This window comes from Zingiber officinale, chromosome 1B (assembly GCF_018446385.1).
Source record: "Zingiber officinale cultivar Zhangliang chromosome 1B, Zo_v1.1, whole genome shotgun sequence".
Lineage (NCBI taxonomy): Eukaryota > Viridiplantae > Streptophyta > Magnoliopsida > Zingiberales > Zingiberaceae > Zingiber > Zingiber officinale.
The window spans coordinates 167568769-167589617 of NC_055986.1; the positions used below are offsets into that span (position 1 = coordinate 167568769).

At 36.9% G+C, this 20849-nt stretch overlaps 4 protein-coding genes across 7 annotated transcripts; 1 reads left to right on the forward strand and 3 right to left on the reverse strand.

The window, feature by feature from the left end:
- Positions 1–716: 716 nt before the first annotated feature.
- Positions 717–10945, reverse strand: LOC121989699 (serrate RNA effector molecule-like). Of its 4 annotated transcripts, none has more exons than XM_042543918.1 (12): positions 10407–10945; positions 10203–10291; positions 7431–7485; positions 5492–5566; positions 5249–5323; positions 5090–5137; positions 4804–4872; positions 3929–4726; positions 3793–3841; positions 1530–1774; positions 1265–1462; positions 717–1099 (listed from the first exon to the last, which is right to left on the reverse strand). In XM_042543918.1, exons 1-12 carry the CDS (start codon positions 10835–10837, stop codon positions 1039–1041), a joined length of 2193 nt encoding a protein of 730 aa, XP_042399852.1. In that variant the 5' UTR covers positions 10838–10945; the 3' UTR covers positions 717–1038. The 4 variants fall into 4 exon arrangements, with proteins under 4 accessions (XP_042399852.1, XP_042399835.1, XP_042399827.1 ...); XM_042543901.1 differs by having other exon boundaries at positions 10188–10291; XM_042543893.1 differs by having other exon boundaries at positions 10188–10297.
- A 247-nt stretch (positions 10946–11192) lies between these two features.
- Positions 11193–17928, reverse strand: LOC121989726. The gene is made up of 10 exons (XM_042543941.1): positions 17546–17928; positions 15224–15301; positions 14617–14808; positions 14363–14465; positions 14210–14289; positions 14056–14133; positions 13350–13441; positions 12317–12428; positions 12065–12190; positions 11193–11616 (listed from the first exon to the last, which is right to left on the reverse strand). The coding sequence occupies exons 1-10, from the start codon at positions 17807–17809 to the stop codon at positions 11497–11499; spliced, it is 1245 nt and encodes a 414-aa protein (XP_042399875.1). The 5' UTR covers positions 17810–17928; the 3' UTR covers positions 11193–11496.
- LOC122044707 (tetraspanin-8-like) lies at positions 17873–18991 on the forward strand. Its single transcript, XM_042604951.1, has 3 exons — positions 17873–17927; positions 18313–18350; positions 18674–18991. The coding sequence occupies exons 1-3, from the start codon at positions 17873–17875 to the stop codon at positions 18989–18991; spliced, it is 411 nt and encodes a 136-aa protein (XP_042460885.1).
- Positions 18992–20193: 1202 nt separating this feature from the next.
- Positions 20194–20538, reverse strand: LOC122044723 (zinc finger protein 4-like). Its single transcript, XM_042604952.1, has one exon. The coding sequence runs from the start codon at positions 20536–20538 to the stop codon at positions 20194–20196; it is 345 nt and encodes a 114-aa protein (XP_042460886.1).
- Positions 20539–20849: the final 311 nt, after the last annotated feature.

Below are 20849 nucleotides of genomic sequence, written 5' to 3' on the forward strand. Positions count from 1 at the left end.
GCTGCAATTATTGGTGAGACAGACATGTGTGGTATATTAATTCTCCATGTTTCAGCATTATTTAATGATCCAAGCCAACGACAGAGGACTTACAGAAGTAGTCCTAGTGCTCCTCGCCAGTATGGAGCTGAAGCTGCTTTGCACACTGCTCTGCTGTGTTCTTGTCTCAGCACTTTATCTCCCTGAACGGGCATCAGGTGGTTCATCTCTCGGCAGGAAGCTGTCGTCGGAGATCGGCTTCGGAAAGAAGGCTGAGGTTAGTAGGTCGGTACTCTCGTTCAGGTTTTCAACTGATCAAAGTTATGAGAAAAGCTCCTTCATTTAGCACAGGTAGCTCATGCTATGGCGAAGGGATTGAAAGTTGAGGTGAGTTCAGGGGGCACTAAGCATAAATATGAGGATGAAGGAGGACTCATCTTCTACGATGCTGATTACAGTTTAGCAACCACTCATGCTCCTCCACTGCCCAAGCATCATCCTTGACCACATGCCCTTGCAAGCGTGCATGTAAAATGCCACTTCTCTATTGAGTTATTCTGTATCATGATGCTATCTATCTATAACTATGAGAATGGAAGTATGGGTTTAAACTGTCACACTCGTCTCCCTGTTCCAATGATCTATATATTTCAGTAATGCAGTACGAGGAACTTCTTTCAGAGGCAAAGTGAAATAGAAAACCTAATTCTTAGAATAGTGATAGAACAGTAAGAAAGAAAGAACGAACAGAGGAATCGAATAACAGTTGATAGCAACAAGTAACATTTGTAATAATGATCCAGGTGGGAAGAAAGATCGACTAAACAATGACAACTAGGTGTACATATGGTGCAAATGTCATACAAAGGATTGTTAGGTTTTGCAGTTCAAATACTAAGATTATTTGAATGCGCATAATGCATCTCGTATTAGAATCATCCCTTTAGACTGCAAAAGGAATCATCACAGGTTCAAAGAACTTTGTCTATTTTACAACTGGGGGAAACGTACGCTCCTTTGAGGATTGTGATTTGCGAAACACAACAGAAATGGGAGAGCCTACAAACTCCTGTAGTCTAGTACAGTGACTTCATCATCTGGTGCGTCGAGATCTCTGTAACTGCAAGTGAAAAGCATCAATTAAGCATAAGCTAACTAGTAGAGAAGCCAAAGATCAAAATCCTGAAGCCTAAAAAAACATGGGAAGAATCGACAAAAGTTACTTTAGCCAGACCATCAGTTGTTAGATCAATCATGCATTTGCTAAATCAATCAGGACACAAACCTCCTCATGCGGCGTGGATCATGTCGAAAAGGTGGAGGCATAGCGAGAATTGGTGCTGCTGTGCCACCTAGTTGCTGGCCAAGCCGTCCTTTTCTACCATGTAGACCCCCAGCAGTATCAAAGGATGACGGCCCACCAGGATCAGTAAGCATACGCATAGCCACCTCTGGTGGGGCAGGCACGAAAGGTCCAAGTGGACTAGAAGAATCACTAGATAATTAGACACGAAAAATTAACAAAATAAAAAATGGCAAAACCAACTTACCCAGCACCAGGAACAGGCACCAAGATAGGCGGCGGAGGAATGTCTGAAGGAAAAGCACTGTGCAAACCCCCCCTGTGGGCATCATATGGAGGCTTCTCATAAGTTTCTCCATCCAAACCACCATGGTTATCACTAGGTGAGCTGTCATTCCTGTCATCATCTCTATTCCTGTTGAGCTCTATGCGGTTGCCATGTGCATCTCTAAGACGATTATCTAACAGCCTCCGTCTTTGTATTCTTGCCTTCTGCAGATAAGTGCAAGGTGATAACCATAATAACACAGAAATCTAGAAGACCAGGCATATGCAAAAACATGGTAATCTTTTTCGACTTTCAGCAACCTATGGATCCAAGAAACTCTCTTTGATATAAAACAATTTCAAGAAATGAACCACACAATTAATGTTAGACGAAGATGATTTTCTTATATTATTCACACCAAGAAAGAATGGAAATTGAAAGTCTAATATATAAATTATAAGCTCATGCTCATACCCAGGAAATTAACACTGGCTAATACTCATTTTATTTTATTTTGTTCGGTTACCCAAATTTTCTGTTTTTATAGAAGTCATAAGCTATAAGTTCACTGCTTATGAATACTAAGCTGTAAAAAGACCAATCCCATAATTGTCCATCCACAAATTTACTAGAAAGTTTATTACCTGTAGAATGTATCTGCTGCAAAGTTCAAAGGCCAATGATTTGGAAAGGAAAAAAAAAAAATGTACGCACCAAACCTTTGGCCTGTTTCTTAACCAATTCATAGAAGTCCAAGGGTAGTCAAATCCAACCCAAAATGCCAAGAAATTTAGGTGGGAGGTTCCTTGGTGCTTAGCATATTTAATAGAACCCACTTAATCATGTGCGATTAAAGAAAAGGTTAGTTCTTATTAATATCGCATACCTCAATCTTAACATGACATATAACATATAGAATTCCAAGAAAAGATCAATCGAATTCAAAATATCAAGGAAGAAGAAAGGTTGAGGGATCACATAGGCATGCCCAAGAGAACCATAACCATTTGAGACTAAAGAAGAAGGTTCTCTTATATTTTTTTTTTTTTTCAGCATTTTCCATTTTACCAACATCTTTAAGCAAAACCATCCATTTGGATATACAAACTAAAAAAAAGGCAGCAATAATCTGAACAAAAATTAAATTTTCATTAACACACATTCTATCCAAAAGTTAAAAGTATGCCTTAGCAACAAGGTAATGACAAACTTTATCCAGGATAAACAGAAGGAATATGGAAGGCAAACAAATTGTTATAGCCTTATAGGATTTTTTGTTTAAGCTCAAGAAATATCAAAAAAATCTAATCCAGCATGAAGGAATAAAATATTTAGAATTGTATATTTCTGAGGCTCGCAGTCAATTAAAAGTTTTCTTAAAGAAAACTGAAGATTAAAAAATATCAAATTGTGAAGCCACAAAATTGAAAAGCAATAAAGCAGTAGTAGATGCAATTTGCATGCAACATATAAGTGGCACTTTCCAGACACTAACTAATCTTACTATATAAAGCAACAATAAAGCCACAGCAATTATATAAGTATAGCCAGTATACCTAAACTAAATAACCATAATCCCGAATATTCAGATTCAGAATCACCCCATATGGTCTCACAAATTGAACATCAGCGTAACCAACCCTAAATTTGTTAGTATCGGCCGGCAAGTTCAGCATGGTGGTAAATGAACCATAATCCAATTTCATATAAAGACTCAGATTCAAATCATCCCATGTGGTCTACCAAAGTGAACATCAGCATACCCAACCCTAATTTTTTACTATCGGTCAGCAAATCCAGCAAGGCTGTAAATGAACACTCAACAGGTTTGTAATCCAGCAGTAATGAACTTGGTAAGAGCTAATGTGTTTGAGATATGAGATGAAGCTTGAACATTTTGTTACGCCCAATTATCAAATAAGTCCAAGATTAACAGAGCTCATCATTGTAAAAGAGATTTACAGCAGCAGCATAGCATAGCGTTGCAATTAAGTCATTAATAGATGTGGTCAGATTGCATTCTTCACTTATTAAATGTACAAGAAGTCATATTGATCTTAGTCCATTTTTTATTAGGTAGTTTCTAAATATCTAACAGATTCATCAGTTGACTTGAATAAAACATTCAAACAGAAATATATAATCAGCTAACTTGTCTTAGGTTTCTTAATAACAAAAAACTCGTGGGTAGTAGACAATCAAGTGGACAAAGCATGTTTTAAAATAAAGGCAGATGTCTTACTGGTGCAGACTGTTGCATGATAGGTGTTCCACCAGGTGCATTGGGATCACTGCATTATAGAAAGAAACCAAACTGATTTAACAATTCAACTACAATAAACATAAATTTTCAACCATAAAACCAGGTGAAAACTTACTTCATATAATTTTGAAAATAAAGGTCTTCTCGAACATTTGATGTGAATTCAATCACAAGTTCTGGGTGTTTCAGTTTGAGATGTTTATGGACAAATTCAGGAGCATGGAAAAGCTTTGTGCAACCTTTGGCTCCACATCCATACTTCCAACCATATTTTTCATCTCTTATTTTTCTCACAACAGGATCTAGGGCCTCAGTAGCTGCAGCATCAATCTTATCTTTAGCTGTCAATATTTCCAAGGGATCCTGACCTTCCAGCCTTGCTTGCCAGAATGAATCAAGTTTCTGCTCCCACTCAGAACCACTAGAATTAGCTCCATCAGCCTTAATGTCAGCTCTAACATGCCGAAGCCCCTTTGCTTCTGAAGTTTCAGACATTCCATAATAATTTAAGCCATGGACACGCCACAGATAAGTAATCAAAGTGTCTAGTAGTTCAACACCCTCAAGGCCCTTGACAGTGGTAAGCCCGCGTATAATTACAATTGGTCCCAAGGATCCCCCATGTGTCTTATCTGCATCATCTTGATCACTACTAGAAAGGACATTATCTTGTATACCCTTCTCTATATCAAGCTTACGTACTAAGGCTTGTGCTTGTAGTATGTCTATTTGAATTCGGCGAATCTCAGAACTGACTGGGTTAGCCTTGGGAGCAGCAGAAAGCTGTTCATTTTCTTTAGCGGGTCCCCTACCATGCCTTCTCCTTTTCCCACTAATATCTGTCTCTTCTTCAGAGTTTGGTTCACTACTATTCCCAGATTTTCTAGCAGATGTGGCTGTTAATCCCGGACCACTGATGAAATAAGCAGTGAAAAAAATAGTGACTACATCTAAACAAACAAAAAATGAGTTCCATAAAGAAACTCTTACACATCAAGTGTTCCACTCTGTAAATCGAGCAGGAAATCTTTTGCAATAGATTTGGCCAATTCTTTCCTCCTGCATAGCAAGCAACAAAAGTTGATGTGCAATAACAATGCACGAGCGAAGGTTATACTACATGTGGAGAAGCTCGGAAACATTGAAACTGAGCCATCATAAGGATGTGGAAGTATACAAAATTTCATATATTTGAAGAATGAGAAAATAGGAGAAAAGTTTTAAAGACTCCTTAAGACAACTTCAGAATAATGCAGTTTGGTTATCAAAAACGCACCTTTCAATCACTACCACTAAATTAGTTGGATGATATTTGTCTTTCAACCTATATCAACAAGACAATCAAGAAAGGATTAACATGCCAGATCTTTTCAAATATATCCCACGAGATCATCTAAGATATTCCAAAATTTACGAAAAAGCATTCCTCAATTACCATTTTTCCTCCTTATGAGCTTCGAAATATGCTCGCTTCTGAGTGGATATGTATTCAGATCTATATTCTTCATACCTACATAGATCAATAGAATTTACTTCAGCATTAATACAAGCTAAACAAGGACCCAATAGGAAAATCAGTTTGAATATTAAAAAAGTTAAAATTACAAGCAAGAAAACCAAACAACAAGCTCATCAAACCTGATTTTTTATACCAATCATTTTCCAGTAAGATATTTACCTGCGTTCTGCTTCAGCAGGTAAAATATCATCTTCAAGTTCTTGCATGAACTGCTTGTATGACATTAAACCTCCCCTGCAATAAGATCCAAATGAGACTATTACAAGGAGAAATCAAAGGTTATATGCAAACTCAAATAATAAATGAAGATAACCAAAAAAAGACTGAAAACTTTTTCCAGTTTTAACCAACACCAGGAAAAGTTTTTAGCAAAATTTCAGGTTCCATAAATTTGATGCATGCCCTACAGGAAAGAAATTTAAAAAAAAAACAAGGCAAAAGAATAACTCTCCAAAGATTTTCTGTGAGGAGCTATGGAGTATAAGAAAGATAACATTAATGTTGTAATATGTTTTATATGGGGTATAATATGGGTGAATGGGAAGTTAATAGGAGTAATGGGTGGTTTTGAGAGATTACCATGGAGTTATGACCTTAACAGGTTATCAGAATTGGATTGGAGATGTGAATACAAATCGAATAAGGGTTAGACCTAACTCTAATTGGTAAGTGGATTTTGGGTGTTTATGATATAGATCTAACAAGGATCAAAAATCAATTTCGTCTGGAATTGGGTTTAATCTGGGCCCATCAGATAGAAAATTTTATCAATTTTATGTTGTAATTTGATTTTTTTTTTATATTCTTTTTTTAATTGCAAATTTAAATTTTCAAAATTGGTTTTGAATGCAAAATTTGAATGACTTAATCAAATTATTTAAATTTTTCAAAAGAAATATAATTATTCTATCAACTTGGTTGTTAAAAGATTCATATGACTTGATCAATGAAATATGTTTAGTTTGTCTTTTAAAATCGTGTAACTTTTCCATTGAAAAGGAAAAAAAAACCCTCCACATATCTATATAAATGAAATCTATATCTCAGATTAATACACCTTCTTTTTTTTTGCTTTTACAGTGATTATACTCATCCCTGTCTCTCTTTTTAGAGTGAGAAAAGGAGACAGATAAATTTTAGAGGCAAAACATCATTTTAGTTAGTATTCATTTTGTAATACTAGTATCTTTTTACCATCAGAATTTCTATTCACATTATTTAAATAATTTAATTCAATGTTTGGATAGCCAATATTAATTTTAGCAAGTAAAAAAAATAAACCTTAACGTCAACAAAAAGCAATGTAGCACACCATAGACTACCAGTAACATGAAAAGCAGAGGCACATACCCCACAGAAGATTATTATTATTATCTGTTGCTAAGTATTACAAACAAAAAGGCATGAAATTGAAGGGGGAAAAGGTACAAAAAAGAAGGGCGGGCATATCCTAGAAATGGCTCTAAAATGGTACTCCTTGCATCATGAAAAAAAAGTCTCTTCTACGATTAGTTATCACCTTGTCTTAGCAGATCAATAGGTTTTGACTGAGGGAAATTATTCTTCTCTGCAATCAAACAAGGATTCTGTTGGGATTATATATTTATTAAGTTTCAACCAAAATCAGAACCTACTGAAATTTCTAATCAGTTATGACAAGTCCAAATAAAATTTCAATTTGGTCAGATTTTTGTCAAATGTAGTCGAGTTTCAACCCAGGTTAGGTTCGTTTCAGTTACAAATTTGGCTTGGTTAACTTTGAAATGAATGGACATCCTTCTCCTATGCATTGCACCAAAGGTGTGTGGATGGATATGGAGGACATAGCTAGGGAGCAATAAGGAACAAACAGGTAACTTGTTTCTCTGCTAATCCTTCTCTTTCTCTCTCACAGATCTCTCTACCTCAAACCCCTACTTGTAGATGCATCAGCAGCGAACTAGACAATAGTATCAAAGAAAGCTACCCAAAGAAATATGAATAAGGAAACAACGACAAATTCCAGAATATATAATTCTGGAGCAACAAGTCAGTAAATGACAATCTAGTTGAACAACATTAGCTATTTAATGTATAGCATATGAGAAATAAAAAAAACCTTTGAATAGTTTCAGAGTCATCACCATAACTGCCATGTCCAGAATCAGGCCAATCTGAGGATCCATCAAAATCAAATATCATTAAATAAGAATATAGCAAAGGCAGAGAAATGGGATAGTGTATTCTCATTATCACTACATATCATTATTTCATTCTCTATATACTTAGCTTCAATTAGTGACTACTACACCGTGCTCAGGCCAGCTGCTTTTGACAGGGTATATGTATGAATGCCAAGATTTAAATAACCTTCAATACAGCAGGATTATGTTATGCTGCACACGGGGTGTGCGTGATTGAGGGCACCTGCCCACGTGGCAGGTGCCCTCAGTTGTGCACGTGTGGTGCACATACCCGTGTGCAGCATAACACACCCCCAATAAAGCATCCATTTCCCCTTGCATTATAATATACAAACACTGTCACGTATCAAGGCAACATGTGGTTGCTTGCAGTAATCCACATGGGTAACTGGACACTACAAGGAAATCATTGAAGTACATTGAATTTGAGTGAGAGGCACCCTTAAAGAGTATGCACCCTTTTTACAACAACTAAATATGCATTGTCGGTTATATTATTTGTTCCTTCAAGTCAATGGTGCATGCAGGGACTGGAAGGAATGTTTCTGCCTATTATGTAATTTTCCAGCTTATATCTCTACATAGGCAGGAATTCCCAGACCCCAATGTTTTCCTTATGGTGTTACTTCAGTTGGTCACACGAATTAGTTCTTTTCTTTCTGCCAAGAGGAAACAGAGCACCACAATTTGATCTTTGTCAGGATTCACCCATGAGCCCTCGTTGTCTAATATCCAACCCATGAAGAGTTGTTCTCTCCTATCAAATCCATGCCTTCATGTTTCAACAATTGATTTTCATCCTCTCATAGAATTTTTCTACCAAATGACCTGTGACTTGACCGATCAAGAGATCCCCTAGGGTGTTTTTTCAGGACTCATCCCCTGGTTGGTGCAACCACTAAGATGATGAAGAACACCAAATAAAAATCCAGATCTTTTATTAGTTTGACAAAGCTTTCCAACTTGATTAACAGCTAAGCTTAACTACTTGCATCCTTTTCAAGTTTGGTATAATCATTAATAACAAAATTTGATCTTTTTCTACATCTAACTTTGAGCTTATATTAAGAGAACAAAAACCTGCCAGAGTTAGTTTATGCATAAAATATGAAACTATTTTCAGTAATAAAAAAGCATAAAAAGTTTATCTACAACCAATCTTATCTCATGCAAAATTCCAAGCATAAATTCTTAGGATTTACCTAGCCTTTCTGGAAAACAAGCACTCTTTGATCATTATCCAAGTAAATGATTGCTCCATCTCAGACATGTCGAGAGTAGCAATAAAGTTCAGTTCAAAGATCAGATAGTTACATGGCTGCAACTAACTCTACTATTTCTAATCTAAGAGTTCTCTAAGCTTGCAAAATGTTTATTTGATGTTTACCAATTCAGCCAAATTATGTATACATAGGACCATAGATTTACAAATGCATTTTGAGATTCATATAAAATTGAGTTTTAAGTAATTTATTGGAATGGAGTAAGTACAGATATTTGTTTGGTTTACAAGCTGAGAGTAAGAAGGCAAAAACAAGATATAGAGATTGTAAGACCATCCACATCAGTTACCTATCCAAAGATTTTATCCTAAATTTTGGATAGAGTAGCTAAAAAACTTTTGTATCAGCTACCCTATCTATTTCCTAAATTTATAGCATTTATGAATAATATTTCTCTAAATTTAGGGAATGGATTCCATTCCCTAAACATTACAGAGGAGAGAGAAAAAATAGGAAAGATGATATATGGTGTAGTGAAAAGTGGATATCCAAATTTAATAAAGTAACTTTTTTATCTTAAATTATGCATTTTGGATAAGGAAGTTGGTATGGATGCTCTAAGAAGTAAGAGATAATGTAATTCAGCTGATAGTGAAAATTTCCTTCTAAATTTCAAGTATACAGAGTAACTTGGGAAAAAGTCTACGACAAGTGGGTGATTTTTCAAGAACACCATTCATCTTTCAGTACAACATAAAAGAAAGATCCCACCTTTATTTTAATTTTAATGTTATTATCTAATTCTTAATCATGAATCACTTGAGGTCTAAGATTGGGCAGAAGTGTGCTACTGATGGATGGAGATGAGGATCCAGGGGAACAATCCTATAAGGAACGCAGGATGAATCATGAATGTTTTCCAATAACTTACTTGTGATCATGGAAACTGAATCATACTGTGTCGATGTTTTGCCTGGGATGCAACATCCGTTCCACCGTAAGTCAGTTGGGAGAAGGAATGTGTGTTCAAGTATCAAAGGGAGAATGGATTGGCCACTGGGAAACTATAGCCAGTTGGGACTCCTGTTGTTTCTGTTATTCAAACCCATAGCTGGAAATTATTGAACTTGTACAAATAGCTTATGAATAAGAATTAAATTGAATAAGCTATAGGAATGCACGTGTCATCATCCTTCAAACAAAGTAAGACTGAGCACCATCCTAAACAAATTAATACGTATAAACTCATCAATTGAAAATCTACGTGAACTAGGACCTTTGTTTGAGATTTAAAAAAGAATATTTGGCACTTTCCACATCCAGCTGTGGTGGGCGTTTGAGTCAGAAGTTCTCAATCAGTATTGTAGGATATTTTAGAAGCATAGACTCGGTTTCTAATCAATTCAAGCACATAGGCAACAATAAAAACGAAGGTTGGTTCACAATTACATGATAGACGATTACCATGACGACCCTGTGACCTCTCCTCCCCATACCACCCTCTGCCTCCTGAGCCACCTCGATCATACCCCCTATCATAATCGTAACCATACCTGGAACTGAAACAATACAAACTTCATACAGACCCAAAAAGGTAGATTTACCAACAAAGTATGGTTTTGTTGAAATAAAGCAGTAATTTGGCCAAAAAAAAAAAAATCTCGGCACCTTTTTTCATCTGGACCGTAACCCCCTCTCGGGCTCCCCCGTCGCCGGTCGTATCCGCCGCCATCCTTCCTGGCTCGTTTAAATGGCCCGTGCGGCGGCGACCGTCGGGGAGACGGGTGTCTGCGGTCCCGGTATGAAGGAGAGCTAGGGCTATTGCGCCTACGATACTCCCGATTTTTGTCATCCTTCGGCGCTGATACGGGAGGAGGTGGGGAAAGCGGCGGCGAGCCGTCTCTAGAGTCACGATGGTCGTTCCGACGACCAGGAGGCCAGTCGTCCCTCTCCTCCTTCGAATCCCTGCCCCTTTTCCTTGGAGGAGGCGGAGGCAGAGGCGGCGAGGGAGAGCCTGCGGTGGTGCTCTCCCGCTGGTCCGTCTGAATGCTCCCGCTACGATCCGGAGCTTCCGAGGGCATGTCGATGACGTCGGCCATGGAGATGCGATGGGGGACCTTCGAAACCCTAAAATTGGGAAAGGGCAGGTCAAGTCGAATCGACCGAGGAGGAAAACGGCCAGGCGGATTGGAAGAGGATGGTGCGCCGCTGCATCTATTTGATAATCCAGTGTTTTTTAAAAAAATAATAATTCAATAAAAAAAAAGTTTTTTAAAAAAAATACAATTTAATTTATAAGGTTTATAATATACTACAGTTAAATACATAGGGAGAGAGATATTAAAAATAAACAAAAAAAACTAAAAAACTAAATTCATTACTATTTAAAAAATCATGGTTAATTTAATAACCAACCTTTTAAAAAATAATTGGATAGCAAAAACTCCCAGGGCGAAAAAATAATTATACAATTTTATCATTGACAATAATAATATGAATTCCAATACAATGACAAGAAATTTATTATGCATTTAAATGATTTAATGGTCAATATATTGTATAAGGATACACCTCATACATTATTAATTCTACCTCATTCGTCACATGATTAATACTGCAAATATCTTAGATCTTATTTTCATCTTATGTGACCAAATAAAAGAATAGACATTTTTGCAAGAACAAACATCCTTATTTGTTGATTCTATTTGGGATCTACGATATTGTCGATGGGACTCGCAAAATCTTCAACGTTTGATCAAGACAATCTTCTAGATTCGTAGCTCTTGTTCTTGATGATCTTGTGCAGTGCTTTCTTTGCTTCATCCAGAGTCTCCACCAAGTGTTCTACCTCGAATGACAGCCTTTGGATGTTGAACTATAACATGAAAATAAGATCTAAGAAAGTGAAGAAACATAACAAAGCAACAGATATGCTTCGAGACATGGACAAAGCAGAGACCAACAAAAATATGCATTTGGAAGAGAAAATGAATCATAAGAAACTTGGAAAACAGTTTATATAAAATTGAAATCTCCTTTGAGATGGGCAAGTCATTGTTAATCAGTGACAAAATCAGCTGCTATAGATCTCAAAAACTTTTCCTTATTTTGAAGCCCTTATTATAGTTGAAGGGACTTTCAGATCACTATATTATTAAAGTCCATATGATTTTGGGTGAGGTTTGTAAGTAGGTATGCACTTTGGCGATGGCATTTAAGGTTACTTATTGAACAAATCACACTATATTATTGTAAGTGACTATTAGAAGGATATGGTGGAAGACAGTAGTCATAATACCATATGAGTTCTGTGTGTGATGTACCTGTGCACCCTGTCGAACCCTTATATCAGTGCCTTTGCTGTCTATTGATATGAGAGCCGCATCATCTATCTCTGTTTCTGTAGACAAGAGTTCTTTAAGTGGCTTTGAGAACATTGCATTTAGTTCCTGATGTGAAAGAACAGAAAAAAGTTAGCATGTTGATGATCGCATGAAATCGTCAAAAAGGGGGTTTACACAGCATACACATGTTAGTACTAGATCCATTAAAGTTTGCATCATGTAGTTGGCTACCTTGAAACTTTGCTCTCCACCAATAACTGCAATCTTGTCAGGTTGGGTGGCCTCATATTCATTAACATCGATCCATGCCACAGTTCCAAATCCTCCAATAAAATAAATATCACTGGCAATCAGGATGGTCATAATTAGTACCATAAGCAGGAATTAATAATTTGATAAAACATAAATTCCCAGGAAACTGCACGAACAAATGTGCTGAATTCTTTAGTATAAGGAACCTCTAAAAATTCCTCCACAAAGGACTCGGAGATTAATCTTTTCATCCAGGACTGGTGCTTTTCAGCTTAAGTTCACAATCATTTTCTTGATTTTGTGAAAATTAATTGCATTTTTGTTCAGAAGCCATTAACCCAAAGTAGTCAATTTAATTAGAATTTCTGCATTTTATCTGTAGACTATTTTTTAACAATTTATAAGAGTGTTAAGTTTTTTCAAGTGTAATTAAATTTGACAGCAATCAGTATCCCTATTGATGCATCAGATTTATAACAATGAGATTGTTTGTTCTATTAATTTGTTTGTTTCCTTTTTCAATTAAGCAATGTATTACATTAAAAAAATCTCTTGCAGTAGTATTCCAATTACGACATTAGCTTATGCTGTCAGATGTCATCAAAGTGCTTTGCATTGTAAATGTACCCAGTAACTACTGTTCCATCAATACAGAAGAGACTTCTAGCAACCGTCCGTCCATCAAATGTCAACCTGGGAACCTATAAATAGATAAGTAGTCTATATGATCAGTTTATGCTTCATCCTGTTGATCACCAAGACAGCAACTAGACTGACTTTGGAATCAATTTTATAATAAAAATTTATACCTTGCATTCGTCTATAGTGAAAGAAAATTGAACAGCAAACAAGAGTTGGAATTTGTTTTTCAACAAATTTTCACCCACAGTCTTGCTTAAAATGTGAAATTATCCAACTTCTATCCTTTTAGCATAACATATGACACAACACTTCAATGATTGCAAAACCAAACTTGTGCGAAAGAAGAATGAGGTGTAAGTCAAAGGCCAACCTTATATTCTGCATTCTGTAGTAATAGAAATTTCCCCACTGATGGGATGCCCATTGCTGGTGTTTTGTCATGTAGTGCTTACGGGCCGATTCCTGCAGAAAATGGAATTTTCTGGAATGGTCATACCAACTTCATGCTATCTACTGTTAAAGGAAAAAGATTCCTGTGAAACCCGAGCAGCTATTTGATATTCCAACAAAGGTAAAAGATTGTGAATATAGCAACAAGCTCAATTTAGGTGTGATTCAGTAAGCATTGCAGAAATAATAACAAAATCACTCCGAGTAGAGAAATGGATATCCAGACAGATATAAGGCATGAAAAGTATGCTGGGTTTCAAGACAGATACAAACACTATATGACTACAGGGGACAAAAAGTCTTTCAAATGTAAAACTAAAGACAGGAACATGGATCTGACAAATGAAAACCCAAAGATAGTCAAGTGCCAGCATAAATCCAAATGGTTTAACATGAAAAATATTTATCACTAAAGTTAATGAGTCTATCTACCTTATACTGGTCCATCAACATTTATTGTATTAGTGATTTTTTGGCATCTTAAACCAAGAGTATTCTGAATGGCTCACAAACACACATGAAACAGAAAAAAGATAGTTATCTACAAGAACGAACATATTTGTTACGATAAGACTAGGTCAAGTGTGTAACAGCATGAAGTCCAAGGGAAGAGAAACTAAAAGAACCTGTTGATTGGCTGGAAGGGGCACAATATCACCAAATATTGTCACCCGTGCATTTGATAAGCAACTCCAACCAGGAATCTGTAATTTAGGCAAGGAGTAGTGTCAGATAAGGCTTTTTCTCCTCTGGACAGGAAAAAAAACAATATTATCATACTTGGACTACAAGACTAGATCTTGGATCTGCCAAAAGGTTTCGTGTATGAATAGCAAGTGGTGAAAGTGAAAAGATTGGATCTGCAAGAATTAATAATCAACATTATGTTCCAATTCATTTGATTCACATTTAAAAAAGAAGTCAATAACTTACGGCCCATTGAGTCTGGTACAAAATCAACTAATGAACCAAAAGGATATCCTTCCCGACGATGATGCATTCGTGACATGGTAGTGCACAAATGAGCAAATCTGGCCTGGCATTTAAAGAAAATCAGAGAAGAAAATATACATATATACAACACATGGTCCACCAACTAAATGTGAAAAATCATCTCAGACCATCCACTAAGAAGACAGTTTGTAATCAATCTCATTACTTTTCAATGTGCTTGCAGCGAGACTCACCTGTTCCATAAGATTGCGGACAGCTAAGGCTGGGGAAGGTAAATCATGAGCAGATGTTGCACTTTGTACGCCACCTGATATTGGTGTTCTAAATAATCCAGCTCTAGATCCATTTCCTCCGGTGACATATCTTGCAGTCTCTGGGAATTTTGAAACATCCATCTCCAGGCCACCATGGAGATGTGAATCAATCTTCAATTGATAACGATAAAGATCATTATGATAGTCATTTGAAAAAATGACTTAGATGTTCATTAAGAAAAGAAATCAAATCAAGATCACCAACATATCAAAGAACTTCAAAGTATGAAGTAATTTTTTATTTTTTTATCTGAAACATTTGATTTTCTAAAGCATACTCTGACATACAGTAAGAGGCAAATCCATCTGAAAATAGATCTGCAGATTCCTAATAAGGATCTCATGTTTGTGATTTTTTATAATTACTAATAATATGTGATTTAGATAAGTAAAACAGGATCCATCATTATTTAACAGAGCTTGGTTTCTCAAACAGTAAAACTAACATGAAATTCAAACTCATAGAAACAAACACTGCAAATTCAGAACAGTGTGAAAACATTTTGTTCTAGTTTGTGGAAGCTACCTGTAAGGACTGATAGTTTGGCCTTATAGAATGTTGAAATATTGATGTAATCACTCCTTGCAAGCAGGCGATGCAGGACTGTATCATATTAAGTTTACAGTGGGATGAAAGAATGTAAAGGCCAGATTGTTCAATTCCTCATACTTATAATTAACAAACTCTTACAACCTGTAGAAGTTGATACAATCAAAATAATTTGAAGCAAAAAAATATTGATAACTTATGTCCTCATACATTGGTTATACTACTATTTCAAAGACAAGCCACCTAATAGGAAAGAATGACTACCATTCATCAGTAATGGAGGAACAAAATGATTGCTGCCCTCACACTATGGCATCCAAACTGTGGGGTTGGAGGGCTGGGGAGTTACCTTCCTGTAGTAGAAACTTCTTAACTAAGTGGCTTGGTTGATATAGTTAAGCTAGGCACTAGATTACAAACAAGCAAATACAGACACAAGAAGTTTGAAACTCAATCTTGATATAGATCAATGGATATTGGGATCATCCCTAGATAATAACACCATGCTGTCTGATATCAAGCAGCAGCATCTACCAATCCAATTGAATGCCTCTGTGCAGAACATAGTAGCATGGCCAGTATTCAGTAATTCCACTTGTAACAGTGTGTGCCCACTAGGGCTGTAATTTTAGCACGTGACCTATCCACATCAAATGTCATGGGAGAAGTTTAATACAAAGTATGGCATTTTTCTTCCATGTTTCCATCAAAAATACCCTGCTCATATATGATGTATGGCATGATTCAAGTATTAGTAGTTAGGGATCCCTATTGATAAGTTAGCAATAAAGAGACTGATGCCGAAAATGCATGTGTTTATGTTAACTTCTTCTCTACTGATTCTTGCCTTGCTCCAACTATATTTCCAGTGAAAATATGCCTATCAGAATTGAGACAGGATCCTTATTGCTGGTAATTGGAATGGAGGGAGGGTGAGGGGTCTTGAAATTCAAGGTATTTGGCATGGTCGCACAGCAGTACCAATGGATATGATGTTAACATTGACAGCTAGAGCTATTACAGAAGATCAATAGCAATCAGTCATTGTCAACCATTTCTCCATCATTTTTTTAATTATGTTATTCAAATTCAAAGTTAGTTTAGTTTCGCTTCTACAAGTCAAAGATGCATGATCAATCTAGACAGCTTTAGCCTTTAGGTATTTATTACGAAGCATCAATTAAACCCATGGCAGGTATTCAGTTTATTCTGATCTTATCAGATTCTCAAGGGACTCATAGTTATGATCTCTTTTGGAAATACATCAAAAACAGTGGAATTGATTTAAAATTTAGCAAACATCAGGAATATAAAAAGACGATATAATTCAACAAAACTCCCATCAAAGCAAATAACTAATTTTTCTCAAAGTGATAGCCATCAATGTGTTCACCCAGGAATCTAAATGCCTTATGTCAAAAAAGCAAGGTACATGTAACAAGAGCTTGCAACTATATTATATATCTGAGATACATAATTGAAATGCTAAAGGTATTGATCATTCAATTATTTGTTGAAGAACTTCCAATTTATGGACCCTCTCTACCATTTGCTTCAGTAGTTCCTCACACTCATTCAACTCCTTTATTTAGAACAGAAGGGTGTCGAGAAATGTGACCTTGCCCTTGGAATATCAATGTAGTCCAGGTATAATGATATCAAATAAGTTAGGAATGGTATCCGTTTATTATATTATTAAGAATTTTCAATTAAAAAACCTTTTGATACACTGTTCCAACAAGACTTAGTCAAGGGTGTACTATCTCCATCTTTATTGGAGATAGTTTAGTAACAAATAACAAACCGCGAGTCAACCCAAGTTCATGCAATAATAAAAAAAAGGGATACTTTACTATTGAATATAAACAAAGAGGAACGGAAGAAACATTTTCAGCTGCCCTAAAATAGATTTCGAAGAGAATTTGGGCCTAGTAAAATTGGAAACGAAATTGACTTGGGAAGCACCATTTTCCAGACAAAAAGATTATACAGCGCATGAAATTAAATATTTCGCCATATCAATCTGGCAATTGCAAATAAAGGCATCAAGCACTATCTTCTTTTTTGTATACTTGAATACTTAAACGATCTTATTTGATTCGGATAAGGGGAAAAGTGAACGTGTAAGCGCAACAACCAAAAGACACAATAAGTTACCACATTTTGAAAGCAAGGAAAATGCATCAGCATCTGTGTTGCAGCCAAGAATTGATTTTTATTTCATAGCTGAATCAAAAAAAAAACAAAGAAAAAACTACAATACAATGCCAAAAGATTAGCGCTTGATGTAAACATTACCTCGATCGATGGAAATCTTTCAGCAGCGGGGAGGAACCCTGAGACGTTCGTCTCATCTCCTCCCGCATCACTCCCGGAAACACCAGGGGACACGGATTGAAGCCTACGGGAGAAGATACGAGCTTCAGATTGATGGTACGAGAGCCTCATCAAGCACGCAGGGCGGAATGCCGGAAAAGTGCAAAACCGAGAGGTAGGGGAGTGTCGCGGAGGGAGGATATCGCCGATTCCTGAGGGCAAGGCGGAGCTAGTGATGGCGTCCATGGAGAAGGTGCAGGAGACTTTTGCGCTGGCGGGAGACTCCAAGGAGGCGAGGTTATCACGGTGATGGCGACGGAGGGCGGCGTCGGGAAGGAGACAGGAGAAGGGCTCAGGATGGAAGGTTAAATATATAATAAAAAAAAGGTTATCTTATTTTCCTAATTCGGGTATTTGATTAAGTGCAGCTAATTTTAAAATGCACCCCGAGCTTTAGTAATTCTTAAACACACTCTCTAAATATTATATTATATTATTATCGACACAATACTCTTTAGCGATTTTATTTTATGCTAGTAATATTTTTATATAGCAGTAAATTAATCATTTTAATACTAATTTCAAAGGTAAAATTAATATTTAACATTATATAGAAGATCTTTTAAGTCCTAAATAGAATATTATTTTCATATTTTAGGGAGTATTCTGATTAAAATATCATAATTAAGCAAAAGGGGAAATAATAATAATTGTAATGATGTTTATCTTGACTTATTCAATTTTTTTAGTTTTACTCAGACAAAATAGGAATGAAAGATTAATATTTGTTTATTTATTTCATTACATATTTAAATGTAATTTTTATCTATTTAAGATGAAGGATGAAATTAAACTAGCTACCATATTTTTTTTATTATTTTCATTTAATTTGGAAGGCAATAGAATAAAAACGGAGGACGAAATTAAATAAACATCAAAGAAATTAATGATTTATTTTATTTTCCTATTTTGCCAAGTAACAAAATATTAATTATTTATTATAGGGGAGACTAATTGTAGAATATACATAATTGTTCTACAACATAAGCTTTCAAACCAATGATCTCCTTGTTCAATCGTAACAACTAATTGTGTGATCCTTTTTGGTAGTCTGGATGCTGCAAGCCTCCTTCTGAATGCAACTTTGATTACCAAAGTGCAACTGTGTGGAATCCTCCTTCAACTGGCAACACTTCAACCAACCCCGACTGCGGAGCCTGGAGCAACAATCAGTCCGATCTCTGCTACGACTGCCAATCTTGCAAAGCCGGTGTCATTGCCAACATCAAGGACAAGTGGAAGAAGATTGCCATCCTCAACATCATCATCCTTATATTCCTCATCGTCGTCTACTCTATTGGTTGCTGCGCATTCCGGAACAACAGGCAGGACAACGGTGCATTTGGGTGGAAAGGAGGATATGCATAAATTCTATCAGATTTCCTCTGCTGCTTTCTGCTTTCCCAGCTTCATTTTTTAGTCGCTACTAGTTTTTTCTCTGTATATTTAGGCTGCTGATTTTCAGGTATTGTACGGTTGTACCTACCTCACGATGCATATACTTAGAACTCCTTGTTGATTATGCCAATATCTTTTATTGCTTATGATGATTGTTGTGATCAGCTAAGGTTTTATTTTTGTTGGGATCACTTTGACCTTTTATGTTTGGATCAGCAGGAGAGCAGGATCAAGCTTTTTCTCTTTTTTTCTTGATGTTATGCTTTCTTTATATGCTTCTGTTTCGAGGTGATTAAATCATTGCACAAGGAAATAAACAAGATGCAAAGTAGTGTGGCTGGCATTGTCAACTATGTGGCCCCAGTAAAAAGTGATAGGCACACAAGATTCTATCATTGACGAGTTGAGTGGAACCAGGGCAGGGAAAAGGTGATGTGATGAGATGTTCTTGCTATTCATTTGATTGCTTTAGATCTTGTCGAGTAGCATTAATATTTATTGAGCATTTGAGCTTGTTCGCCACATGTTTCTTGCTTGTGGGGTGTCCACTGTCTTAATTCTTATCCTCATTTATTAGCTGAAAACTGAATCTTATGCTTATAATAAGGCCAGTCAGTTTAGCAGTTCTCTAATCTACCCTCTTCTTTAATATAAATCTGAAACAGTGTGAGTAATTTTGTATGAAAAGAAATAGGTAGAGTTTCGTAGGAAAAAGACAAACAAAGCTTTCAATGTTGCAAAAGGCGGGTCCCGCCGCCCAGCGGCCCCCTCACCCCTGCCCCACGAGTATGAGAGGGAGTAAATCACGGTGAATACGGGCCCGGCGATGACATGGCGGTCGAAGGTGTTTAGAACGGACAGATATTGATGTTATCGCAATTGCTGCCGCAGACCTTCGACCTCCCGACCCATGTTGCAAGAATACCATGTCATAATCGGTTGATCCCGCCCGTGGGGGCAAAAAAGTATGAATTAGATTAATTAATGATCGTTCTATCCTTTTATCGTATCATGCATACGCTGCCAGTATGAATTAGATTAATTAATTTGCCATGCGTCCATAAATAACATCGATATTAATTAACAAGGTTTAATGACAATTTTTGGACTTGTCAATCAACTGAGCAATACAAATTCATCAATTCAGAGAAATTTAAATATATATTTCTCTGCTATAGCTTAAGCGACAAGTCAATGATTTCTCCGGCGGCAGCATCATCGACTCCGGTGTCGGAGGAGTAGAGATGCGATCCCCACCACGCCGTCGTCCTTGCCGCCATGCTGCTCTCCTTCGCTTCCACCGTGCGATTACCTGCAGCCGAATCATGCCGGCCGCTCTGCAACTGTTCCCGGAGGCGCTTTCTTTCCACCTTGTGCTTGTTCTGGTGGCCGCCGAGCGCCTGCGAGGTGGTGAACTTGCGGTCGCAGTAGTTGCAGGTGAAGACGAAGGGCCGTGACGGCTGGAGACACAGTTCCAGGCTCAGGTTCTCGCAGCAATTCTCTTCCCCTGACTCCATGGACACGCTATAACGAAGCCTGAAAGATCGATATGTACCATTACCATATATATATAAATCAATCACTTCCCTCTCACTCAGTTCACGACGCGGTCGTCGATTGTGAAGTTACACTTGGTCCCCTTCCATGCAGAGCCTCTAGATTTATATCCTTCTCTCCGTCTCTCATAACTTTAACGCTACCTCTTAATTTGTCATCAGGCAGGCAGGTCGTTGTCTCTGTCTGTGGAAAAGCAAATGGGAATGAATGTGGAAAGAAGAAGAGAGCATATGGCCAAAAAGTTCAATCACCACGCGAGAATTTGGGTTGA